This window comes from Pristiophorus japonicus, chromosome 13 (assembly GCF_044704955.1).
Source record: "Pristiophorus japonicus isolate sPriJap1 chromosome 13, sPriJap1.hap1, whole genome shotgun sequence".
Lineage (NCBI taxonomy): Eukaryota > Metazoa > Chordata > Chondrichthyes > Pristiophoridae > Pristiophorus > Pristiophorus japonicus.
Genome location: NC_091989.1, coordinates 29,162,885 through 29,188,985, shown reverse-complemented (window position 1 = coordinate 29,188,985; position 26,101 = coordinate 29,162,885). Strand labels below are relative to the sequence as shown.

General features: G+C 51.5%; 1 protein-coding gene across 1 annotated transcript in view; it reads right to left on the bottom strand.

Moving 5' to 3' along the window:
• Positions 1–26,101, bottom strand: part of kcp (kielin cysteine rich BMP regulator) — a 370,984-nt gene that overhangs the window by 54,500 nt on the left and 290,383 nt on the right. Inside the window, exons 22-37 of the mRNA XM_070897288.1 lie at positions 24,740–24,825; positions 23,772–23,865; positions 23,005–23,157; positions 21,745–21,851; positions 21,352–21,445; positions 19,806–19,979; positions 18,574–18,656; positions 17,998–18,091; positions 17,347–17,529; positions 15,928–16,098; positions 15,206–15,382; positions 13,122–13,204; positions 12,484–12,574; positions 3,978–4,060; positions 2,542–2,715; positions 1,164–1,343 (exon numbers count right to left, since the gene is read on the bottom strand). Coding sequence (XP_070753389.1) covers positions 1,164–1,343; positions 2,542–2,715; positions 3,978–4,060; positions 12,484–12,574; positions 13,122–13,204; positions 15,206–15,382; positions 15,928–16,098; positions 17,347–17,529; positions 17,998–18,091; positions 18,574–18,656; positions 19,806–19,979; positions 21,352–21,445; positions 21,745–21,851; positions 23,005–23,157; positions 23,772–23,865; positions 24,740–24,825 — 2,027 coding nt within the window. The remainder of the gene's footprint in view (positions 1–1,163; positions 1,344–2,541; positions 2,716–3,977; positions 4,061–12,483; positions 12,575–13,121; positions 13,205–15,205; positions 15,383–15,927; positions 16,099–17,346; positions 17,530–17,997; positions 18,092–18,573; positions 18,657–19,805; positions 19,980–21,351; positions 21,446–21,744; positions 21,852–23,004; positions 23,158–23,771; positions 23,866–24,739; positions 24,826–26,101) is intronic.

Below are 26,101 nucleotides of genomic sequence, written 5' to 3'. Positions count from 1 at the left end.
CCAAATGATTTGTGGTTGACCCGTATTGGGGACAGTGATTTAATTTTATTCAGCACAAGCAAGACATTATAGTATTCGAGCAGCAGTTTACAGAGTATAATTGAGTGAGCTGTGCCCTCTCTCTCTTTCTCATCTCTCCTCATCTCCCGGGTGTCTCCTTGATTCTTCTTGAAATCTTCTACTCTTGAAATCTTCTACTCCTGAAGTCTTCTATATGTTGTGGCTGTTCTTATCCCCTTACTCTCAATCAAAACTTATGGAGTCCTCCTGAAACAGTCCCTGGCTGACAGCCAAACCCAAAATCCAATCATAAAGATGCCACGTTCCGAGCACCTTGGCTTACGCAGGTTTTTAGTCTTATGACACTCTTACATCATCTATTTTTGACCATCAAGACTCATATCTGAGGTAGTTATGGCAATACAAAAGGAATATGTCTCCATGGGTTGCGATACGGCCCTTGCTGTTAGCCTTTGTTTTCATTCACAGCAAATATTTAACGTTCCAGCACAATTCTAACTGTACCTAACCTTGGTTCCCAGGCTAACTGTAGTATATTCGACTATGGCAATTTCTTTCTCAACCCAGGTTGTCTGGTTAGTTTACTCACAGACTTTTAAGCATAAGAAAATGGGTTATGCATTATACATAATTCAGGTAACCATTGCAAACTGTTGATGATTACAGACTTTTATATTTAATTCTTACATATGACTATAAATCCATTACTGATGATTATAAGATACTGATACAGCTGTAATTATAAGACAGTAATGCACGTATTGTAAAAAAACATCTAATCCATGATAATGTTACAGTGGGTAGGTGAGGTTCTGCTAACGGTGTGTATTTGGGATTGAGGTTGGGCTTTATTGGGCTGATGGGATTGGGCTTTATTGGGCTGGTGGGATTGGGGTTCATTGGGCTGGTGGGATTGGGGTTCATTGGGCTGATGGGATTGGGGTTCATTGGGCTGATGGGATTGGGGTTTGTTGGGCTGGTGGGATTGGGGTTCGTTGGGCTGGTGAGATTGGGGTTCGTTGGGCTGGTGGGATTGGGGTTCGTTGGGCTGGTGGGATTGGGGTTCGTTGGGCTGGTGGGGTTGCGTTTCATTTGGCTGGTGGTTTCCTCCTGTTCCTGACCATCCTGATGTAGTCACTTACCAGGCAGGTGCACTTTGAGCACTTCTCTGAGGGGGAGTTGAAGGTGGCTCCACTTTCGTACACTCGACCAAGGTAATTACAGATCCCGGTACACTGTGGGCAGCATTCACCGCGAGGGGTCACTGGATTCTGACATGTGACAGGTGGGCAGGGCATCAACTTGCAGGTAACTGCACCATTCTGGAATAAAACACCAGCACTGCTGTTAAAATCCTGAGTTCAATGATCTGAGAAGCCCACAACACAAAGTGAGAAGCTGGAGATAGGTGTTCGATATAGAAGTATCAAAAGCAGCAGTACCAAGGGGCAGCCAATCCGGTGTCCACACTGTGAAATCAGGAGTGGCCCATTCACACTCGTGATTCCACACAATTATCCCTTGGAAATGGACCTAGGTGAAGGGCAGAGGCCTCGAAAAATTAGGGAATTCAGGAGAAACGTCTTTACCCAGAGAGTGTGGTCAGAATGTGGAACTCGCTGTCACAGGGTGTAGTTGAGGTGGAATAGCATTGATGCATTTAAGGGGGAGCTAGATAAACACAGGAGAGAGAATAGAAGGTTATGCCGACAGGGGGGGGGGGAGATGAAGTAAATAGAGTGGGAGGAGGCTCATGTGGAGCATAGACGCCGGCACAGTTAATACTGAGTTAGTGGCCTGTTTGTGTGCTGTAAATTTGATGTAATGCAGCTGTCTGGGATTTTCAGAGCGATTACTCGATGGTACTTCCGCTCTTCTCCTGCACTACTGTGCGATTCTGATCTTCAGTTCAAAGCTCAAGGCATCAACTGTTTTGAAGTTTCACTCTGGACTTTCCTTTGACTGTTAGGGTTTAGATTAGAGTTTGTACTTAACCTCAGGAATGTTCAAAGTATTCATTCCCAAATGGATTGACCAGTGGAAGTGCAGGAACAGTTATGTGCCGAGGATGAAGGGACTGGGCAGAGAGCCAGGATAGAAAGGCAAGCCTGGATTTCAGGAAGGAATCCTGTCCCATGTTGTAGTGTCTGATTTCATTATTTCAATGTACGCGCAGCTAATGGACCAGGAGCTCAGAGGTCATGAGTTCAAATCCCACCGGGGCAAGTTGTGAAAGCGAAATCAATTAATCAGGTAATTTTTGTGCTGTAACCATAAAAACTACAGATTGTGGTAAAAACCCAACTGGTTCACCAATGTCCTTCAGGGAAAGGAAGCCAACACCCTTACCCAGTCTGTCCTACACGTGACTCCAGTCTCAAGAAATGTTGCCAGTTTTATAATCTACTCTGTGTGTTTTATTGTAGCCTGACATGTCCGATATACATGTGAAGCCGGTCAGAGTTATTCCACCCGTCTCACAGTTAGATGAACAAAACGCATTGTGCTAACGTCCCTTACCAGACAGGTGCAGCGGTTACATTTGTTGCTCGGGTCGGAGAACCTTTCACCATTTTTACAATCTCTCTCATTGTACCGACAGCCCTCACACACTGGGCAGCCACAGAGATTGATCTCTGGGTGGGGACAAGACACTTTCCTGCATCGTTTGGTGTCACAGATCACTTGTCCCTTCTAAAGTGGAAGAAAGAAATGAAACATTATTGTACACAGTGTTCATCTATCATAATTGCCATGTGTCCACCCACCCATCACTACACCCAGTGCCCACCCGTCACTGCACCCAGTGCCCACCCAGTGCTCTTTACTATTTTTATTAATGATCTGGATGTAGGTATTGGGGGCACAATCTGCAGATTTGCAGATGATTGTAAGATCTGGGTGAACGTTAGGACTGTGGATGATCCTTGTCTGCTTCAGGCAGATCTTAATGTGTTGGGAGATTGGGCTCATGAAGGGCAAATGATGTATAACATGGATAAGTGCAGTGTTATGCATGTGGGCAGGGTAAATGCTCAACATCCATACACCCTCCAGGGAAAAGCATTAAGGAAGGTGGCGGTGGAAAGAGATTTGGACTATTTTGTCCTTGTACCTTGGGCAGGCCTCACTTGGAATACTGTGTCCAGCTTTGGTCCCGTCACATGGTGGGTGATAGAGGCTTTGGAAAAGGTACAGGGGGGGTCATGAGACTAATTCCCAGTGTAAGGCATTTTAGTTAACAAGATAGGCTAAAAGAGTTGGGTCATTTTTAAGGTGGAGATAGACAGATTTTTGAATGATAAGGGAATCAAGGGATATGGGGAACGGGTAGGGAAGTGGAGTTGAAGCCAAGACCAGATCAGCCATGATCTTATTGAATGGCGTATCAGGCTCGAGGGGCCAAATGGCCTACTCCTGCTCCTATTTCTTATGTTTGCAGAAGTGTAAGTTTAGGGGTGACCTTAGGTCACATAGTTTTAGGTGGGGTGGAAAGTATATGTTGTGATACAACAACAACAACATGTATTTAGAGGTAGGTAACAAAGGCATGGATGAGGGTGCTGTCCCTCCAACAGTGCAGCACTCCCTCAGTACTGCCCCTCCAACAGTGCAGCCTTCCCTCACTACTGCCCCTCCGACAGTGCAGCCTTCCCTCACTACTGCCCCTCCAACAGTGCAGCCTTCCCTCACTACTGCCCCTCCGACAGTGCAGCCTTCCCTCACTACTGCCTCTCCGACAGTGCAGCATTCCCTCAGTATTGCCCCTCCAACAGTGCAGCCTTCCCTCACTACTGCCCCTCCGACAGTGCAGCCTTCCCTCACTACTGCCCCTCTGACAGTGCAGCACTCCCTCAGTACTGCAGTATACAGTTACTGGCACGAACAGCAACAAATGACATTGCAGCAACACTGAATTTTATACTGAAGATTGCACCAGACCAGGAGGATCTTACCCGGCATCGACACTCCTCACATTTCCCTTTTGGAGCGGGGAATGTTGCTCCTTCTGCATAATCTTCACCCTGGAAATGACAACCTGCGAAAAGACAGGGAAGGAGGCAACTAATCAAAGGATATCCGGCAGCTGTGTGAACCGCAGGACACTTTGTGGCTGAAGAATTGCCCCTCGAGTGGTGTATTGGAGAGTGGCCGTTGCCCCTGAAACTGCACAGTAGTAAAAGCCAGGACCCCCAGGGGGCAGCAGGGAGAGGGGTTACCGGGAATTGGGGGCAGTGGTGCATTAACTGTGTGGGCTGGGCGATATACAATACTTAACCCTCCCTCCAGCACTGCAGCATGATCACAGACCCTCGACCAGATGAACACAGGAGGGCAGGAGATAAACCCCATCATCCCTCTGGGCTGGACAATATCTTGGAAATCACACATCCCACAAAATCCCTCATTACCTCGATCAAACGTTTCAGCAGGAATTTACCTAACTGTGTTGTGAATCTGCTGAGCCAGTCATGCCCTAGTGTTCACTGCACAGCACTCTCCACAGGTTCAGCATTCCCTGTATGAAGTACAGCAATCTATTCTGGTGCTTCACCCTCCCTCTTCAAAATTTGCAAAGAAAGAAAGACTTTGGTGCAGGATGAGGCCTTTCAGCCTGTTCCATTATTCAATCTGTATCTTAATTCTATCCACTCGCCTTGGCTCCATATCCCTTAAAAGGACAGCAAAAATCTAGTGATCTCAGATTTTAACTTATTAATTGAGCTAGCATCTACTGCTTTTTGTGGGAGTTGTTCCACATTTCTACCTCCCTTTGTGTAAAGAAGTGTTTCATAACTTCATGACTGAATGTCCTGGCTCTGATTTTAAGGTTATGTTCCCTTGTCCTAGACTCCCCCAAATACTTTCTCTCACTACGCTATCAATTACAGGCAACTCTCAATTATCCGGGTCCCTCGGGGATTGGGCTATGCCGGATTTCTCTTAGAGCGAGTTGACATTATAAAGTTAAAACTTCAATGAATAAATACTGTGCAACAAACTACAAACAGTAAACAAGGCAGTTACGTATGGACATTACCAGCATGCATGCGGGTGGCCTCGAGGAGGAGATTGTCGAGCTCCGGGGTTCTGGAGTGCTCTGCCTTCCCGGGCCGAAAGGAGTCCGGACGCACCGGCTCGATCCTTCCTGGGCCGAAAGGACTCCGGACGCACCGGCTCGATCCTTCCCGGGCCGAAAGGACTCTGATGTCAACGGTGGCCGTGAGAGACAGCGTCTGCAGCAGCGCGCACACACACGAAATTTTAAATGCCGTTACAACGGTTTCCCGTTGCATCCATGTGCGGATAATCGAGAGTTGCCTGTATTTTCAAAAACCTCAATCAAATCACCATTTAACTTTCCATATTCCAGGGAACGTGAACCTAGTTTATGTCATCTCTCCTCAGAGCCCTGGTAACATGCTGGTAAATCAGTGCTGCACGCCTTCCAAACTCAATATATCCGAACTAAGTTGCTGGGCCCAGATTTGTAAACAGTACTCCTGATGTGGTCTAACCAGGACTAACCAGGAGCGGCGAGAGATTGTAGAGTGACATGATCGGGGCCTTGGAGAGGTGTGAGTTCAGGGCCCAGAAGAGCTGGGGGCCCAGGGGCAGCACTGGCCAGCCCACACTCCCGATGTGTGCACACTAGGTCCGTGCAGCAGAGCAGGTCTCCAGTCATCTTGGTTAACCCTTGCCACTGGACCAAGACCGAGCTCTGTCAAGCCCGTGTGGTGGCTGGTGTGCAACGGCCACCACACGTTAAAAAAATTCACGCACAGGCATCTTCCACCCTTCAATATGCAGTTCGGGACCTCGAATATTAGGTCCTTCACTGAAACACCTGTGAACTCATTGAACTCATCCCTTTTTGGCGTGGAAGCAAGTCATCCTCTATTCAAGGGACCACCTAAGAAGAAGGGACCACCTAAGAAGAAGAAGTAGTACCAGGACTTTGTATAGCTGTAATAAAACCCCCCCCCACCCCATTTATATTCTAGCCCTCTAGTTATAAAGGCAAACATTCCATTAGCGCTTGCATTACACTTGCATTTATATACCGCCTTTCACGAGCTCAGGACGTTGCAAAACGCTTTCCTGCCAATTAAATACTTCTGAAGTGCATTCACTGCTGCAATGTAGGAAATGCAGCAGCCAATTTGCGAACAGCAAGTTCCCACAAACAGCAATGTGACAATGCCGAAACCATCCCTGGCGGCCCATCCTAAATAATCGCTGATTCTCTCCCCTTTACGTTAAGGGGAGATACGTGGTGACGCAGACGTGCAATGATGTCACCACCGCTCCACTGCTGAGTGATAGTGGCGGAGAATCTGCCCCGCCTCCACTTCTGCCCCTCAACAACACATACCACCGCACCTCCGCCCCCATTACAACCGACTTCCTGGCCGCTTCAAAAAAAAAGACAGAGCTGAATTTCGGGAAAGAAGCGACCTCATCCGAGACGGCGGTAAAAACACTTTGAAAAAAGTAGATGCACCAGGTTTCTGGCGGGGCTGGATTTCGGCTCCAATCTGTTTTAGTGATGTTGGTTGAAGGATAAAACTGGATCATAATTCTGAGCTGGTAAAGCCGGCCATATTTACTCAAAATAAAAATTACAACATGCTTGTGCTGGAACAGCTGAGCTGTGTAAAAACACGGCCTCTGAATTCGAGAGGCCGGGGCTAATTGCCCCCTTTTTAAACTATTTACTATATACTTTTTAAATAAAGTAAGTATCATAGAATCATAGAAATTTACGGCACAGAAGGAGGCCTTTCAACCCATCGTGTTTGTGCCGGCCAAAAATGAGCTACCTTGCCTAATCCCACTTTGCAGCTCGGTCCATAGCTCGGTAGGTTACGGCACTTCAAGTGCATATCCAAGTATTTTTTAAATGCGATGAGCCTTTCTGCCTCTACCTCCCTTTCAGGCAATGAGTTCCAGACCCCCACCACCTTCTGGGGGTATTAAGTTCTCCTCAATTCCCCTCTAATCCTTCTACCAATTACTCCCTGGTTATTGACCTCTCTGCGAGGACCGGTGGGAATTGGCGGGTGGCGAGGATCAGAGGACCGGGTACCAGGAAAGGTTCATCTCGGGCCAGCAAGGAGCTCAGGACCCGAGGCCAGCAGTGTGGCCAGGACACGAGGCCAGAATACACTTGGGCACCAGTAAAGATGCAACAACCAAAGCAGGAGCGGCTGGAGAGAGAGCGGAAAAAACGCAGCAGAGCCTGCGCATGGAGAGCAGTGTGCTGGAGCTGGAGCCGGGGGTGGGTACAGGGTCATTATTTTATGAACAAATACGCAAGATCAATGCGCTCACCTATACTGTGATCTCTGCAAACCAGGGAGAGAGGATCTGAGGGAGGGAGGGAGGGGGTCAAGAGGAATGTGTGTGTGTGTGTGTGTGTACTCACCTGGTGTGTGTGTGTGTGTGTGTGTGTGTGTGTGTGTGTGTGTGCGCGTGCTAGGCCCATGCAGCAGAGCCTCGTCTTGGATCCCCTTGCCATTGGACCAAAACCTTGCTCTGTCAAGTCCGTGTGGTAGCTGATGTGCAACGGCCACCCCAGGTTAAAAGAATTCACGCACAGGCATCGTCCACCCTTTAAAATGAAATTCGGGACCAGTCACCTTAGAACTCATTTTAGTGTGGAAGCAAGTCATCCTCGACACCAGGAGACTGTCTAAGAAGAAGAAGAGTTCTTTGAGGATGTAATGAACAGGGTGGATAAGGGGGAACCAGTGGACGTGGTGTATTTGGATTTCCAGAAGGCATTCAATAAGATGCCACATAAAAGATTACTGCACAAGATAAAAGTTCACGGGGTTGGGGTGATATATTAGCATGGATAGAGGATTGGCTAACTAACAGAAAACAGAGTCGGGATAAATGGGTCACTAGTTGGCAAACAGTAACTAGTGGGGTGCCGCAGTGTAACGTAGCCAGGTTTACTGGTGATACAAAGATGGGCGGAAAGCAAATTGTGAGGCGGACACAACAAACCTGCAAAGGGATAGAGACAGGCTAAGTGAGTGGGCAAACATTTGGCAGATGGAGTATCACTGGTTAGGGCTCAACTGGAGTATTGTGTTCAATTCTTGCCACCGCACTTTAGGAAGAATGTCAAGGAAAATGTGAGGTTATCCACTTTGGCAGAAAAAATAGAAAAGCAAATGATAATTTAAATGGAGAAAAATTGCAAAGTGCTGCAATAGAGAGAGACCTGGGGGTCCTTGTACATGAAACACAAAAAGTTAATACGCAGGTTACTATTGAATCTGCTTCACAACCTTTTCAGGCAGTGCAATCAAGATCACAGCTCGCTGTGCAAGTTTATTTACTCAATCAAAACCCCTTCATATTTTGAATAACTCTATTAAAACACCCCTGAATCATCTCTGCTCCAGTCACTCTCCATATCTGAAGTCCCTCATTCCTGGTATAATTCCAGTAAATCGCCTCTGCACCCTAAGGCCTTGACATCCTTTCTAAAGTGTGGTGGCGAGAATTGAACACAATACTCCAGTTGAGCCCTAACCAGTGATTTATAAAGGTTTCGCATAACTTCCTTGCTTTTGTACTCTATGGGCTCAATTTTCTCCAGTTATCTGCACCGTTTTTTTTTGAGTAAATTAAAATCTGCAAGTTTCCCCAAAGTTTTTGTGCCAGCGTAACTCAGTTAGTTACAATTTTTTTAGGTTAGGATTTTTTTGCGTCAACCTGATGTCTGCGCCACTTTTTCAGATTTAAGCAAGTTTGGCAAATTTACATTTTTCCTAGGACGGCGTATGTGACCACTCCCGAAAAACCTTCTGGGCACTTAAGGAAAAAGCAGCGCACATTAAAACACCGGCGAGAAAGATGCCATTGTTTTTAGGCGAAGTTTTCGGGGGAGTCAAGAAGGCAAAGAATATGCATCATGAAGCTTAATTTTTTCAAATCAATTCTTTAATTTTTGATTTTTTTCAAAGTACCATGCCAGCACCGAATGTCTCCTCACCGGGCTCGAGGGTCGGAGGGTCGGGCGGCAGAATTGCTCCCTCACCCGGACACAGGGTCTCGGCTTCAAATGAAGGGAAGTTGTGGGGGGGGGGGGGGGTGGGTGGGGAGGGGGTGGAAGCCAAACTGAAGGCATGAGAAGCCTTACACTATACAGTTGATGCGAGATACCCTGGGAGCACCCATGATGAGTTTTTATCCTATGCGAGAGTGCTATATCTGCCATGTTTCAGCAACAGCCAGAGGTACAGCCTCGCCACCGGGCTCATGACGCCCCTATGCGTGACCCAGACAGAAGCTGACCGGGAATACAACATGTCGTACATTGCGACGTGCAGCATAATAGAGAGGACCTTTGGCATCTTGAAACAGCGTTTCCGATGCCTGGACCATTCCGGAGGCTACTTGCTGTACTCCCCTGAGATTGTCAGTCAGTTGCCTGCTGCATGCTGCATAACTTAGCCATCATGAGACCCACCTGAGGTGAGAGTGGCTGATGATGATGAGGAAGATGCAGATGACGAGGAAGAGGAGGACGAGGAAACCATGCAACTACCTGAACCCGGAGCACGACTGCGGAGGAGGGCGGGCCATCGGGCCCCTTTAACGATTGCTCGGGCCTTGTGCCAGCAGCTCATCCGTGAACGCTTTGCTGCCTGAAGGCTCAGCGACAACTATTCAAAATGGACCATGTTTGCACCTGTTCCATAATGTTGTGTTGTGTTAATGGAACAAATAATGGAAATGATTCTTCTTTAGTTCAAAAAGATGTGTTAATAATGGAACAAATAATGGAAATGATTCAGTTATAAATTAAAATATATTTTATTCAAAAGTTTAACACTTGTTTGCACATAACTAAACTTTAATACAAATATTCTTGTTTCAAACTTTTAAAGTTTTCAGTTAAGATCACTTACATACTTTAAGATCACTTACATACTTTTAAACTTGTAAATTTACATCACTTACAAAAAACTTTTAATTTGAGAACAGTTACAACAATAACAATAATAACAACAACAACAGCAAAGAAAGGCCGTACCCATCTCTCCTTCAGCTTTTTCTAAGACCGCCCGCTGTGCTTGGTCTTGGTGACTCCACCCCTACCCGCAGGCAGTGGCGCAGTGTTTCTCGGGTTCTGACCAACGGATGCATCACAGACCCAATCCACGTCCGGACCAGGGTCAAACAGGGCTGCGTCATCGCGCAAAGCCTCTTCTCAATCTTCCTCGCTGCAATGCTCCACCTCACACTCAACAATCTCCCCGCTGGAGTGGAACTAAACTACAGAACCAGTGGGAACCTGTTCAACCGTGGTCGTTATCAGGCCAGATCCAAGACCGTCCCAACCTCTGTCGTCGAGCTACAGTACGTGGACGACGCTTGCGTCTGCGCACATTCAGAGACTGAACTCCAAGCTATAGTCAACATCTTCACTGAGGCGTACGAAAGCATGGGCCTTACAATAAACATCCGTAAGACAAAGGTCCTCCACCAGCCTGACCACGCCACATAGCACTGCCCCCCCAGTCATCAAGATCGACGGCGTGGCCCTGGACAACGTGGACCACTTTCCATACCTCGGGAGGCTTTTATCAACAAAGGCAGATATCAACGACGAGATTCAACACCGCCTCCAGTACGCCAGCACAGCCTTCGGCCGCCTGAGGAAGAGAGTGTTCGAAGATCAGGCCCTCAAATTTGCCACCAAGCTCATGGTCTACAGGGCTGTAGTAATACCCACCCTCCCTGTATGGCTCAGAGATGTGGACCATATACAGTAGACACCTCAAATTGCTGGAGAAATACCACCAACGATGTCTCCGCAAGATCCTGCAAATCCCCTGGGAGGATAGATGCACCAACGTTAGCGTCCTCGACCAGGCCAACATCCCCAGCATCGAAGCACTGATCACACTCGACCAGCTCCGTTGGGCGGGCCACATTGTTTGCATGCTTGACACAAGACTCCCAAACCAAGCGCTCTACTCGGAACTCTTACATGGCAAGTGAGCCCAAGATGGGCAGAGGAAACGTTTCAAGGACACCCTCAAAGCCTCCTTAATAAAATGCAACATCCGCACTGACACCTGGGGGTCCCTGGCCAAAGACCGCTCTCAGTGGAGGAAGTACATCCGGGAGGGCGCTGAACACCGAATCTCGGCGCCGAGAGCATACAGAAAGCAAATGCAGGCAGCGGAAGGAGCGTGCGGCAAACCAGTCTCCCCACCCACCCTTTCCTTCAACGACTGTCTGTCCCACCTGTGACAGAGACTGTAATTCCCGTATTGGACTGTTCAGTCACCTAAGAACTCATTTTTAGAGTGGAAGCAAGTTTTCCTTGATTTCGAGGGACTGCCTCTGATGATGATGATGGTACCAAGTTATTATTTTGAGCATCTTGGGTAATGCACAGTAGGAACCCATTCTTATTCATATTTAACATGTCGACACCCCTTAGTATCTTGAGTCCTTCAATTCGATCAGCCCGAACCTCCTCTCCCCAATGTAAACATTCCCAGATTCCACAGCCTCTCCGTAAAACTCCGCAATTCACTCCCAGGTCATTCCCACTCATACCCAGCTCACTCCCACTCACTCCCAGCTCACTCCCATTCATTCCCGCTCATACCCAGCTCACTCCCACTCACTCCCATTCATTCCCGCTCATACCCAGTTCACTCCCAGGTCATTCCCACTCATACCCAGCTCACTCCCGCTCATACCCAGCTCACTCCCGCTCATACCCAGCTCACTCCCAGCTCACTCCCAGCTCGTTCCCACTCATACCCAGCTCGCTCCCGCTCACTCCCAGCTCTCTCCCGCTCATACCCAGCTCACTCCCGCTCATACCCAGCTCACTCCCGCTCACTCCCACTCATACCCAGCTCACTCCCAGCTCATTCCCACTCATACCCAGCTCACTCCCGCTCATACCCAGCTCACTCCCGCTCATACCCAGCTCACTCCCGCTCATACCCAGCTCACTCCCGCTCATACCCAGCTCACTCCCGCTCATACCCAGCTCACTCCCGCTCATACCCAGCTCACTCCCACTCATACCCAGCTCACTCCCAGCTCTCTCCCGCTCATACCCAGCTCACTCCCGCTCATACCCAGCTCACTCCCGCTCATACCCAGCTCTCTCCCGCTCATACCCAGCTCACTCCAGCTCACTCCCACTCATACCCAGCTCACTCCCAGCTCTCTCCCGCTCATACCCAGCTCACTCCCGCTCACTCCCAGCTCACTCCCACTCATACCAAGCTCACTCCCAGTTCAATCCACGCTCGTTCTGAGCTCAATTCCCAGCTCAATCTCAGTTCGTGAGTGCGGCCTCAGTTCATCCTCTCCAATACCTGAATGTTTTTCTCATGATTTGGTGACCGGAATGGTACCCAGTAATCAAGGTCAGTGCATCAGACTGTGATGGAGATTTACACTTACCGTCACACTGGGTGCAGTCACAGGCTCCGGTGATGGGATGGGGGCAGGGAGCTGGGGCACACAACTTCCTCACACACTGCACCGAGCCCACCTGCAACACAACACACAGCATGGGAACTATCGGAGTGAGGGCTCCTCAGAGTGTCAGCAAACACCATCGGATGGTAGGGATATACGAGGGTGGATAGGGGAGGGGAAAGAGGGTGGAGTGAGGGGAGGGTGGAAAGAGGGTGGAGTGAGGGGAGGGTGGAGAGGGGAGGGTGTGGAGAGGGGAGTGTGCAGAGGGGAGTGTGGAGAGGGTGGAGAGGGGAGGGTGTGGAGAGGGGAGAGTGTGGAGAGGGGAGAGTGTGGAGAGGGGAGTGTGGAGGGGGAAGTGTGGAGGGGGAAGTGTGGAGGGGGAAGTGTGGAGGGGGAAGTGTGGAGGGGGAAGTGTGGAGGGAGGGAAGGGTTATGGTGGTAGGTGGAGGGAGGGTGGGGGAGGAAAAGGAAGGGTGGCGATGGGGAGGTGATGGGTGGGGGAAGGGTGGGGGAGAAAGTGGAGGTAAGCCCTTCCCCACTGCCAGGGGAGAGGTGCCAGTGACCATGAGGGTCGAACACCCCCTCGCCCCTCTCCCACAGAGTGCGGTACCATTACTCACCCGGCAGGTACACTGTGAGCATGAGTCAGTGGGGTCCGCAAACGTCTGTCCATTGCCAATAGTAACGCCGCCATAGTAACAGCCTGTGGGATACCGGACTGCTTATAATTGACAACATTTGTGCACAATATCGAAACAAACACAATAATACAGAGAATCTACAGCAAAGAAGCAGGCCACTTGGCCCAACAGATCCAGGTTGGTGTTTATGTTCCACATGCATCTCCTCCCACCCCTCTTTATCGAAACCAATCAACATATCCTTCTATTCCTTGTTCCCTCATGTGTGTGTCTGGCTTCCCCTCAAATGCAGCTGTGCTATTCGCCTCAGCCACTCCTGGTGTAGCGAGTTTCACCTTCTCACCATTCTCTGGGTAAAGAAGTTATTCCGATTTCTTTGCACTAACTCGGGGCCCGAGATTCACCGTCGCCGAAGGGACGGCTACCGCGGAGTTTGGGCGGTCGATCGAAAAAAATCGATCGGCCGCCGCGATCGGCTACTTTCCCCTCCTTGAGCCAGATTCAGCTCGGGGAGGATTTGAGCGGTGTTCACTTCCACCGGAAACGGTGCGGTGAAGCCGCAGTAACGGAAGGTTTCCAGCGGTGAGCTCTGCAGCGTGCGGGCCGCTGGAAAGGGACCACCACGGCGAGATTCACCGAGAAAAAGGTGGGACTTTTCCCAGCAGTGACCCCGCGAGGTTTTCGATGCGATGCTCGAACGCGACACCACTGGGGCCCTTTGGTAGGTAAAAAGTTTTATTACTTATTATTGTTTTTATTTCATTTTCCAGCATGCATCTGCAGTATTTAGCTTTTGGTATAATTTTATTAATTGTTTTGGCTCCATTAAACCTGCTGAGTGCTGCTCAGAGGTTTGCACATACCCCTGTACTTTTGTACAACTTTCAGGTCTGACTCTTTAGTGGAGGCCTGTGGGCTGCAGAGACCTGCTTGGCAGGGTTCACCCTGAGGATGGGAGGAGTGTTGGGAGGGTGACACCTGGTCAGAAGCAGGGCGGCACGCAGAAGAAGGCGTCGGCGTCAGCACCGTGCAGACAGGCAGCGGGCAAGGGAGGCAGCAGCCATGATTCGTTCATTCTGCACCAGACCAGTGTGCCCGCCGTCTTCACCGGCCCAAACCAGGATTGCGGTTGGCTACTTGGGGACAAGGGACATCCCCTGTCCACTTGGCTGTTCACTCCTCTGCGGAACCCCAGGACAGTGCCAGAGCATGCATACAATGATGCTCATTGTGCCACCGGGTGCATCATCCTTAAGCAGAGGTTCCGGTGCCTGGACCACTCTGGTGGCACCTTACAGTACTCTCCTCAACAGGTCTCCATAATCATCGTGGTCTGCTGCATGCTGCACAACCTGGCCATCATGAGAGGACAGCTGCTGGAGGTCGAGCCAGCAGTACCACCTGAGGAGGAGGAGGAAGAGGAGTAGGAGGAGGCGCAGGAGGAGTAGGAGGAGGAGTAGGAGGAGGAGGAGGATACCCGTCGCTCCAGAGCTAGGAGGTGTCGACCCATCGCCACCCTGGAAGGTTCGGGTGCAGGTGTGCCTGACACCTCCCCTGCAATCTCCCTCCATCCATTATGTAACCTGTTGGCTCTCCTTGCACCTCTTACACCAGCCATCCTTCCAAACTCCTTTCCCCCTCAGGGCCTTGCTCCAAACCGTGGCCTTTAAAAAGGCCAGGGAGCAGCTGGTTCATTAGAAACCCTTACCTACATGCTGAATGTCTCAGTGGTGATAAAGCTCAAATTAAGACAGCCACACTGCTGAAAAATCCATTTTGGAAGGGTTCATTAGCACTGGAACCCATTTGTTTGCTTTTGGAGCTGAATATGGGGTGGCCCAACCACGAAAAAATGTTGGTGTTAATGGCCCCAAAAAGGTGGGGGGAGCACCAGCTTTCCGGCGGTACTGAATTTCGGGCCCTCAGTCCCCGCTCTCTCAGGGAGATATCTGTACACTGACTGGTGTCTCTCAGGGAGATATCTGCAGAATGATTGGTGTCTCTCAGTCCGTCTCCCTTTATCAGTGCACTCAGGGGGAGGGGTTATACAACGCTGCCTTTACCTTCACAGACGGGGCAGCACTGTGCAGGAAGGTTGATGGGATGGCTGCAGCCTGGGTTGTAACATGGTCTTCTTGAACAGCTGACGAATCCACTCATACACTCACAGCGAGAGCAGGGGTCAAGGGGGCCAGGAAACTCCTGGCCATTCAGATACTCCTCCCCCATGTAATTACACCCTGGGACGAAAAGGAGACAGGATCAGGAGATACAAGAGCACAGTAGGACCACCCCCACAACCAGCGATACTGAACTTTACTCTTGGGGGAGACTGGCCAGGAATCTCGCCCCAAATTAGCAGGAAAATTTGTCCCCCAAAATCAGCAGGAAATCCACCACCATCCCCCCAAATTATTACAAAGTATATACAGCACAGAAAAAAAGCATTCGGCCCAACAGATCCATCCCGGTGTTTATGCTCCAAACGAGCCTCCTCCCATCCTTCTTCAGCTAACCCCATCAACATATCCTCCATATTTACAAGAAGCCCCCTCAAATCAGTAGTAAATCCCCCAAAATGGGCAGGAAATCCCCCTAAAATTAGCAGGAATTGCCCCTAAATTAACAGGAAATTCCCAAATCATCTTACTGTGACCCAGAAGGTGGGAGGTCAGTGTCTGACCTCACCAGCTAATCCCACAAGAGATATATAAATTGTGTCTGTAGATCAGCGATGGTTGAAGGTGAAAGAGGTGGAATTATGAACTCCCGTGCATGTCCGTACCGTCACAGGCTCTGCAGCAGTGGCCGTGTGTCGGGAAAGGACAGTCCAGCACAGGACAGGGCCTCTTCTCACACGATACGCTGCCCTCTCTGCACATACACACGTTACAGTCGTCTGACGCATCAGCAAATTGCTCTCCGTTTGCAAACTCCTTTCCACCAAGCAGACAGCCTGCAAAGCAAGGTCACGGAAACATCAGCTCAAGGTCCCCATCGCTCACAGCTCCGCCTCTCTCTCCACACAGACACGCCCCCACACCCCCGTACCATATCACATCGCCCCTCCACACACATCCCACCCGTCCTCACCACATCACATCACCGCCCATACATCAACCTCCCCTCCACACACACCCCACCCCATCACCCCCAGCCCCCACACCACATCACCCCCACCTCATCCATCACCCCAGCCCCCCCTCCCTCACCCCCACACCTGCACCCCCCCCCAGCCTCCCCCATTACCCCCACCTCATCCATCACCCCAGCCCCCCCCTCCCTCACCCCCACACCTGCACCCCCCCAGCCTCCCCCATCACCCCCACCCCATCCATCACCCTGGCCCCCCCATCACCCCCACCCTATCCATCACCCCAGACCCCCCCATCACCCCAGACCCTACATCACACCAGCCCCCCCATGACCCCATCCTCCCCATGACCCCAGCCCCCTATGACGCCACTCCCCTGTCAACACAGCCCCCCCATGATCCCAGACCTCCATGACCCCAGCCTCCCCATGACTCCAGCCTCTACATCAACTCAGCCCCCCCGTGACCCCAGCACCTCACAATCCAATACCCCCCCCAGCCCTTACAAAATCCAACACCCCCCCACACACCCCAAACCCACCACACATCACCTCAGCCCCCACACACACATACCCCACCACTGCCCACACACAACCGACCTGCACACACCTCCTGTCCCCCACACAAACCCCACCGCCACACACCTCCTGACCCCCCTTTCCCCAGCCCCTCCCAACCTACCCTCCACACACTCCCACCACCACACTCCGTACACCTCCCAACCCCCCCACCTCCCACACACACCCCACCCCCCACACACACCCCACCCCCCACACACACCCCACCCCCCACACACCCCCCACCTCCCCACACACACCCCACCCCCCCACACACACCCCACCCCCCCACACACACCCCACCCCCCCACACACACCCCACCCCCCCACACACACCCCACCCCCCCACACACATCCCACCCCCCACACACATCCCACCCCCCACACACACACCCCACCCACACACACCCCACATCCACCCACACATCACCCCCCCACCCACCCACACACCCACACACCCACACACACCCCTGCTCCCCTCCTCTGTACACGGGGTCCCGGATGGAGGAACCACTTGCTGTAACCCGGTCCCCTCACGTTGAACGATCATTACCATCACAGGTGTGGCAACAGTCCTGCAGGATGGGATGTGAGCACTGCAGGGGAGCACATGGCTTCCTCTGACATGTGATGGTGCCGTTATTACACATACAGGAACGGCACTTGTCCGATGGATCGTAGAAACGTTGCATGTGTTTGTAGAGAATACCGGAGTACAGACATTCAACCGGGGGAGCTAGTGCAAAGAGAACAGAACATCAGCTCCCTGTAACTCGGATATACTACACCATATGCCTCACCGTAAGAGTGATATACCCCACATTCCTCATTGTAACTCCAATATAGCCCACACCCCTCACTGTAACAGTGATATGCCCCATGCCTCTCACCGTAACAGTGATATACACCACACTCCTCACCGTAACAGTAATACACCCCACATCCATCATCGTAACTCCGATATAACCCACATCCCTCACTGTAACAGTGATATACTCCACATACCTGACCTTAACTCCAATATAAGGTGATATCTCTGGAGTGATATACCTGACATCCCTCACTGTAACACTGACATACCCCACACCCTGCAACGTAACACTGGTATACCTCACATGCTTCACTGTAACACTCTGATATATCCCACACCCCACAGTGTAACCATCTGATACACGGTCTCTGTTTGAGGAATGCTTACACCTACCTGGACATTGAGGGCAACAGTCTTCGGGTAGGAGGAACGGGTCGTTGCATAGCAGAGGGGGACACCTCCTCGATAGACACTGTACGTTTCCATTCTACAAGGAGACAACATGTTATACAGGGAAAGCAGAAAGAGAAAAATACTACGGGTGCGTGTGGTTCTGAATGTATCAGGGAACATGTGATTGTGTAGGATAAATGGAAAAACAGATATACTGAGAGGGTGAAGATGGAGAGAGAGAGAGAGAGACTGAGGGAGTGGAGATGGAGGGAGAGAGAGAGACTGAGGGAGTGGAGATGGAGGGAGAGAGAGTTTGAGGGAGTGGAGATGAAGGGAGAGAGAGACTGAGGGAGTGGCGATGGAGGGAGAGAGAGACTGAGGAAGCAGCGATGGAGAGAGAGAGAGACTGAGGGAGTGGAGATGGAGGGAGAGAAAGACTGAGGGGGATGAAGAGAGAGAGAGACTGAGGGAGTGGAGATGGAAGGAGAGACAATATTTTTCTTCTACGGGTATCACTAATCAAGCTAACTCAAATTCTGCCTCTTTACATCAGGGCAGGGTTCCCTCCATACTCACGATGCAGTGACATTCCTTGCACTTGTTAGTAGGGTGTGGAAAATCAGCACCATTGGGGTATTCCTTCCCAGCGTAGTGACAACCTGCAGAGAGACACAGAGCACTGCTCAACACATCCTCTGTACCTTCTCCACTGGCCCAAGACCTAGCTCTGTCAAGCCCGTGTGGTGGCTGGTGTGCAACGACCACCACACGTTAAAAAGTTCCACGCACAGGCATCTTTCACCCTTCAAGATGTAGTTCGGGATCTGGAATATTAGGTCCTTCTTTGAAACACCTGTGAACTCATCCCTTTTTAGCACTGAAGCAAGTCATCCTCATTTCGAGGGACTGTCTATGATGATGACCTTCACTGTGTCCGTGATTGCACTTACACTGGGAGCTGGAACACCCTCTTCCAATCTGGGCTCTCCTTCCATCCATCTCTCCACACTCTCTCCATCCATCTCTCCACACTCTCTCCACTCCTCCCTCCACACTCTCTCCATCCATCCCTCCACACCCTCTCCATCCCTTCCTCCACACTCTCTCCATCCCTCTCTTCACAGTCTCTCCATCCCTCTCTTCACACTCTCTCCATCCCTCCCCCCACACTGTCGACATCCGTCCCTCCACTCTCTCCATCCCTCCCTCCACTGTCTCCATCCCTACCTCCAGTCTCTCTCCATCCCTCCCGCCACTCTCTCTCTCCATGCCTCCCTCCACACTCTCTCCATCCCTCCCTCCACACTGTCTACATCTGTCCCTCCACACTCTCTCCACCCCTCCCTCCACACTCTCTCCACCCCTCCCTCCACGCGCTCTCCATCCCTCCCTCCACGCTCCCTCCACCCCTCCCTCCACACTCCCTCCACCCCTCCCTCCACGCTCTCTCCACCCCTCCCTCCACGCTCTCTCCACCCCTCCCTCCACGCTCTCTCCACCCCTCCCTCCACGCTCTCTCCACCCCCTCCCTCCACGCTCTCCCCATCCGTCCTTCCACACTCTCCCCATCCCTCCCTCAACACTCCCTCCATTCTCTCTCCAGCCATCCCTCCACACTCACTCCATCCCTCCCTTCCTCCCACTCTCTCTCCATCCGTCCCTCCACTCTCTCCATCCGTCCCTCCCTCCACACTCCTTCCATCCGTCCCTCCACTCTCGCCATCCCTCCATCCACTCTCTCTCCATTTGTCCTTCTAGCCATCAGTCAGTCCGCAGCCTATCCATCATCAGTCTGCCCGTCCTATTACCGTTGCAGTTGTTTTGACAGCAGGACCCCGGCAGTGGGTACGAGCAGAGGGCGCTGATACAATTCCTCTCCTCACAGATCACTTTGCCATTCAAACAGGTGCATTCCTGGCATGGGTTCATGGGGTTCGGGAACCGCTCGCCATCCAATAGTACACGCTCCTCAAACACGCAATCTGCAAAAAACACAAGGTGCCCATTATAAAGGTCCTTTACCCAAATCTCCCCTCTCCCATTTCACTGGCGTTTTCCTCCTCGTCTCCCCACTATTATCACCGTAATGTTGATATACCAGTGAGAGTCAGTGTCTGTGGAACTGTACCCCAGTGAGTCAGTGTCTGTGGAACTGTACCCCAGTGAGTCAGTGTCTGTGGAACTGCCCCCCAGTGAGAGTCAGTGTCTGTGGAACTGCCCCCCAGTGAGAGTCAGTGTCTGTGGAACTGTCCCCCAGTGAGAGTCAGTGTCTGTGGAACTGAACCCCAGTGAGAGTCAGTGTCTGTGGAACTGTCCCCCAGTGAGAGTCAGTGTCTGTGGAACTATATCCCAGTGAGAGTCAGTGTCTGTGGAACTGTATCCCAGTGAGAGTCAGTGTCTGTGGAACTGTATCCCAGTGAGAGTCAGTGTCTGTGGAACTGAACCCCAGTGAGAGTCAGTGTCTGTGGAACTATATCCCAGTGAGAGTCAGTGTCTGTGGAACTGTATCCCAGTGAGAGTCAGTGCCTGTGGAACTGTCCCCCAGTGAGAGTCAGTGTCTGGAACTGTATCCCAGTGAGAGTCAGTGTCTGTGGAACTGTACCCCAGTGAGAGTCAGTGTCTGTGGAACTATATCCTAGAGAGAGTCAGTGTCTGTGGAACTGTACCCCAGTGAGAGTCAGTATCTGTGGAACTGTCCCCCAGTGAGAGTAAGTGTCTGTGGAACTGTACCCCAGTGAGAGTCAGTGTCTGTGGAACTGTCCCCCAGTGAGAGTCAGTGTCTGTGGAACTGTACCCCAGTGAGAGTCAGTGTCTGTGGAACTGTACCCCAGTGAGAGTCAGTGTCTATGGAACTGTATCCCAGTGAGAGTCAGTGTCTGTGGAACTGTACCCAAGTGGCATCAAAGGTGAAATGACATTCACAGATCCCTGGGATGTGTTCTGAATTCTAACATGCTGCAATTCTTTGAGACACACCTTTTACGAGACCATCACCTCAAACCGGTGCAGCTCCTCGATCCCCTGCTGTAAGCGTTGGAGCTCTGACTATAGGTGCCCTCACCCACTCATTTAGTGATTGATCTAAATCACCCAATCGACTTGGAGTTGCCCGTGACCCTGACTCCACCCGTCATATTGAAGGGCGAGAGAGGTAAATACTTTATTGGGGCATTGCTGACGATCTTCCTCCCCCACTGCCCCTTACCTGAAGGCCCAGGCTCGCCCTTCCCTGAAGGCCCAGGCTCTGCCCTTCCCTGAAGGCCCAGGCTCTGCCCTTCCCTGAAGGCCCAGGCTCTGCCCTTCTCTGAAGGCCCAGGCTCTGCCCTTCTCTGAAGGCCCAGGGACTGCCCTTACCTGGACACTTTGCGCAGCATTGGCCTGCCTTCCTCTCCGGCCTGGTGCAGGTGATCGGCGGGCAGTTGGTCGGGACACACCGCACTGTCCCACTCTGTCAGGAGAGGAATCATCAAATCCAGACTTAAAGTCAGTGCAGAAATGTACCATTTATCAACAGCCCCCAGCTACACCAGATAGTTCGACAGTCTCACCCCAGATCCCACCTCCCATCAACACGTCACCCAACCTGTTCCAGTAGATCCCTGACCCAAACCCAGCCCGATTCCGCCCCACACGCGCATACGGACACACTCAGATACGCGCACGCGTACTTGCCCACTGACGCGCTCGGATTCCCACATGCACTTGTGCGCCACAGGCGTCAGCAGGAGAGCAGAGAGCCTGCCTTACCTGACAGCGACAGTTCTGACACGGACTGTCCGGGTCGATGAACTCCTGTTCATTCCTGTACTGTCGCTTGTTGTATGTACATCGGTCACAAGACGGGCAGCATTCTCCTGGGAAACAAATTCTCTGGTAAATTAGATCAAACATCCTAGTTACACAAGTGACCTGACCCCCCGACCTTACAACTGACCCCTCACCTGAACCCACCCATGGCCCTTAACCCTCATACCCCCTCCCCCAGCTCGTACCCAAAACCTCCGGACCCTCACCCAAACTCTCGCCTGACCCTACACCCAAGCTCCTCACCTGAACCCCCCCCCGAGCCCTTCAGCTGAATCTCACCACACCCACCCGCAACCCCCCACCCTCCCTGCCCCCAGGCCCTCGCCTACCACACCGACCACACAACTGCCCCACTGGCCCTACGCCTGGCCCATTGACCCTAGACCAGACCCCATGATCTTACAAACTATCCCATGACCCTACAAACTATCCCATGACCCTAAAAACAACCCCATGACCCTAAAAACAACCCCATGACCCTACACCCGACCCCATGACCCTACACCCGACCCCATGACCCTACATCCGACCCTACACCCGACCCCATGACCCTAAACCTGACCCCATGACCCTACACCCAACCACATTACCCTACACCCGATCCGCTGATCCTACACCCGACCCCAAGACCCTACAAATGACCCACTGACCTACAAACGACCCCATGATCCTACACCCCATGATACTACACCCGACCCCATGACCCCACATCCGACCCCATGACCCCACATCCGACCCCATGACCCCACACCCAATGCAATGACCCTACAACCGACCCCACCCCCACCCCACCGGCCTTACACCTGACCCCATGACCCTACACACAACCACCTGACCCTACACCTGACCCCATGACCCTACGCATGACCTCATGACCCTACACCCAACCCCATGATCCTTCACCTGACTCACCGACCTACACCTGACCCCGTGACCCTACACCCGACCCCAAGACCCTACACCTATCCCCATGACCCTACACCTGACCCCATGACCCTACACCCGACCCCATGACCCTACATGTGACTCTACACCCGACCCCATGACCCTACACCCGACCCCATGACCCTACATGTGACTCTACACCCGACCCCATGACCCTACACCCGACCCCATGACCCTAGGTCTGATCCACTGATCTTACACCTGAAGGACGCACTTGCAGTTAGTTGAGCTCACTGTAACCAGTTCGATACATACCGTTGTTTAAGGTGGGGTGTGGGCAGGTCACAGATGGGCACTGCCTGGGTCTGCAGGTGGTGTCACCATTAACACAGGTACATGTGGTGCACTGGCTCTCCTCCAACTCCCATTCTACTCCATCTTCATACTCCAGCCCCTGCACGATACACACTGACGGAGGAAGCACACACACACAGCTAAATATAACGACAGAGATCTGAGGGCTACAGAGGCTCTAGACACGAAGACAGGGATCAGATCCAGCCCAGACGGGGTGAGGTTTTCTTATTCTTGTGGTTTGGGTCATCAGTTGAAACACTGGTTCAGAGGGTCACCTACCTTTATACATGGGGCAATCTACCGGTGACCACAAGACCCACCAAACAGGGGGCAACAAACATTGGAAATTAAGACACATTAACCCTGACTTCTGGTCTTCTGAACCAACTCCCCCCAATCCCAAACCAAATCAGGGCACACGTCAGGTAGACTTTATCCTGTGTGCTGAGCCTGACTCGAGCTGAAGTGGCCTGGATCTCAGAGTTCAGAGGTCAGATGCTCCCTGGGCCCTCAGCCTTGTTTCCAGGTGATGTCCAATCCCCTCTCTGGTTCTGCAGGCTGAGCATAGCTGGTACCCAGGCCTCATCCCTGTCCCTTTTGGCTGCCCTTCCAATATTGGATGCTAGGAGACCGATGCATTAGAACGATGGGAGCTGGGGATCTGGGTTTTCTTACTCTTGTGTTTTGGGACATCAGTACAGACACCAATTCAGAGGGTCACCGACCTTTACATGTGGGGCAGCACTGGTCTGGATCTTTGAACGGATTGGTGCAGGTCAGGGGCCGACAGATCTCCTCCTGACATCGTACGTTTCCATTCTAAGCAACAAACATTTCAGACACAGTATCAGAATTATTCTGTAACTATCTCTGTACTTGCCTCCAGCTCCAAAACCCCTTCCCCCCCAAACTGGCCCCTTGTGCAACCCCCACTCCCTTACCTCCACCGTTGGAGGTCGTGCTTCTAGCCGCTGGGACATACACTCTGGAATTTCCTCCCTAAACCTCTCCTTCTCCTCCCTCCCTTCTTACAAAATCATCCTCTAAACCCACAAAACCAAGCAGTTGGTCTGTGCAGAACTCCTTCAGTACTGCCCCTCCAACAGTGCAGCACTCCCTCAGTACTGTCCCTCAGTACTGCCCCTCTAACAGTGCAGCACTCCATCAGTACTGCCCCTCTGACAGTGCAGCAATCCCTCAGTACTGCCCCTCTGACAGTGCAGCACTCCATCAGTACTGCCCCTCTGACAGTGCAGCACTCCATCAGTACTGCTCCTCTGACAGTGCAGCACTCCATCAGTACTGCCCCTCTGACAGTGCAGTAATCCCTCAGTACTGCCCTTCTGACAGTGCAGCACTCCATCAGTACTGCCCCTCTGACAGTGCAGCACTCCATCAGTACTGCCCCTCTGACAGTGCAGCACTCCATCAGTACTGCCCCTCTGACAGTGCAGCACTCCATCAGTACTGCCCCTCTGACAGTGCAGCACTCCATCAGTACTGCCCCTCTGACAGTGCAGCACTCTCTCAGTACTGCCCCTCTTCAGGTACAGAGTGTTAATTATCTCTGTCTGTGAGGAAGGGTAATTACACATTTGCCCTTGGAGGTTACTGTACATTTCCCCATACTCCAGAAGACCCTGTTTATTGACATAAAGAAATACACAATCCTGGAGCGAGACCGCATACTCACCAAGCAGGTACACTGAATACAGGGCCCACCAAAAGTGGGGTGGATCGTCTGACCATTGCTAACGAGCGCACTCTCGTACTCACACACTGGGGGAAAGCACAATGGATCATGGTACAGTATCGTATGAATCGGCAATACAGTTCTAAACAACTGTTACATCGCTGGGTTTTACACGACATACTCTCAGGTTTAACATCTCTGCCCATTCCCTAAGCAGACCTCATGTCCCCTATGGTCCACACTGAGCCTTCACCTGCCCGATATTGAGGTTTACGACAATGGGACCCAGGGGTTGGACACAGAGCCCTCACCCCTGTATCCCGACTTGCTGGAAACGATCACAGGCTGTCACACTGTCGCTCCTGCCTTCAGTAGGTGGCCGACTAACGGGTCGGAGCTCAGCTCAGGGACTAAACCAGATCAATGTATTTAACATTAGACAGGTAAATGGACAGTACTCGGTGTATTTAGAATAAGTACAAACTTTTTTAATCTCCGCAAAATATCATAGATGTTTCTCCTGCTCTAACCCTCGACATTAAACTGATCCTTGAATCTCGGTACCGTTAAAAAATAAAGAAAGGAAATAAACACTTGCATTTATATAGCGCCTTTCTTGACCTCAGGTTGTCCAAAAGTTCCTTACAGCCAATTTTGAAATGTATTCACTGTTGTAATGTAGGAAATGTGCCAGCCAATTTCCGCACAGCAAGCTTCCACAAACAGCAATGTGATAATGAACAGACCGTCTGTTTTAGTGATGTTGGTTGAAGGATAAATATTGGCCAGGGGCTAATTCCCCTGCTGTTCATCGAATAGTGTTGTGGGATCTTTTACGTCCACCTGACGGGGCAGTTGGGTCCTTGGTTTAACGTCTCATCCCTCCGATAGTGCAGCATTCCCTCAGTACTGCCCCTCCAACAGTGCAGCATTCCCTCAGTACTGCCCCTCCGACAGTGCAGCATTCCCTCAGTACTGACCTGGGAATGTTGGCCTAGATTTGTTGCTCAAATCTCTGGAGTGGGACTTGAACCCAGGACATTCTAACTTGTAGGCAAGTTGCTATCCACTGAGCCATGGCTGACACGGCTCATTAAACAGTTGCTTGCCACCACAGAATTGTTCGCTGACCCATTGGCCAGTTTTGGGGTTAGGGTTAAATATCAGGGGGCTGAAATTGCCCCTTTCCTGAAGGCCTCTTAACAGCGGAAAACGGTGGCTACGCTGTGGAGTGCAATGGCTGCCGACTTTTCGGACGGCGGACAGAGAGGCGGGGGGCAGGGAGAGATGGGGGGGGGGGGGGGAGAGGAGGGGGGGGGGGGAGAGGAGGTGGGGGGAGAGACGGGGGGGCGGGGGAAGAGA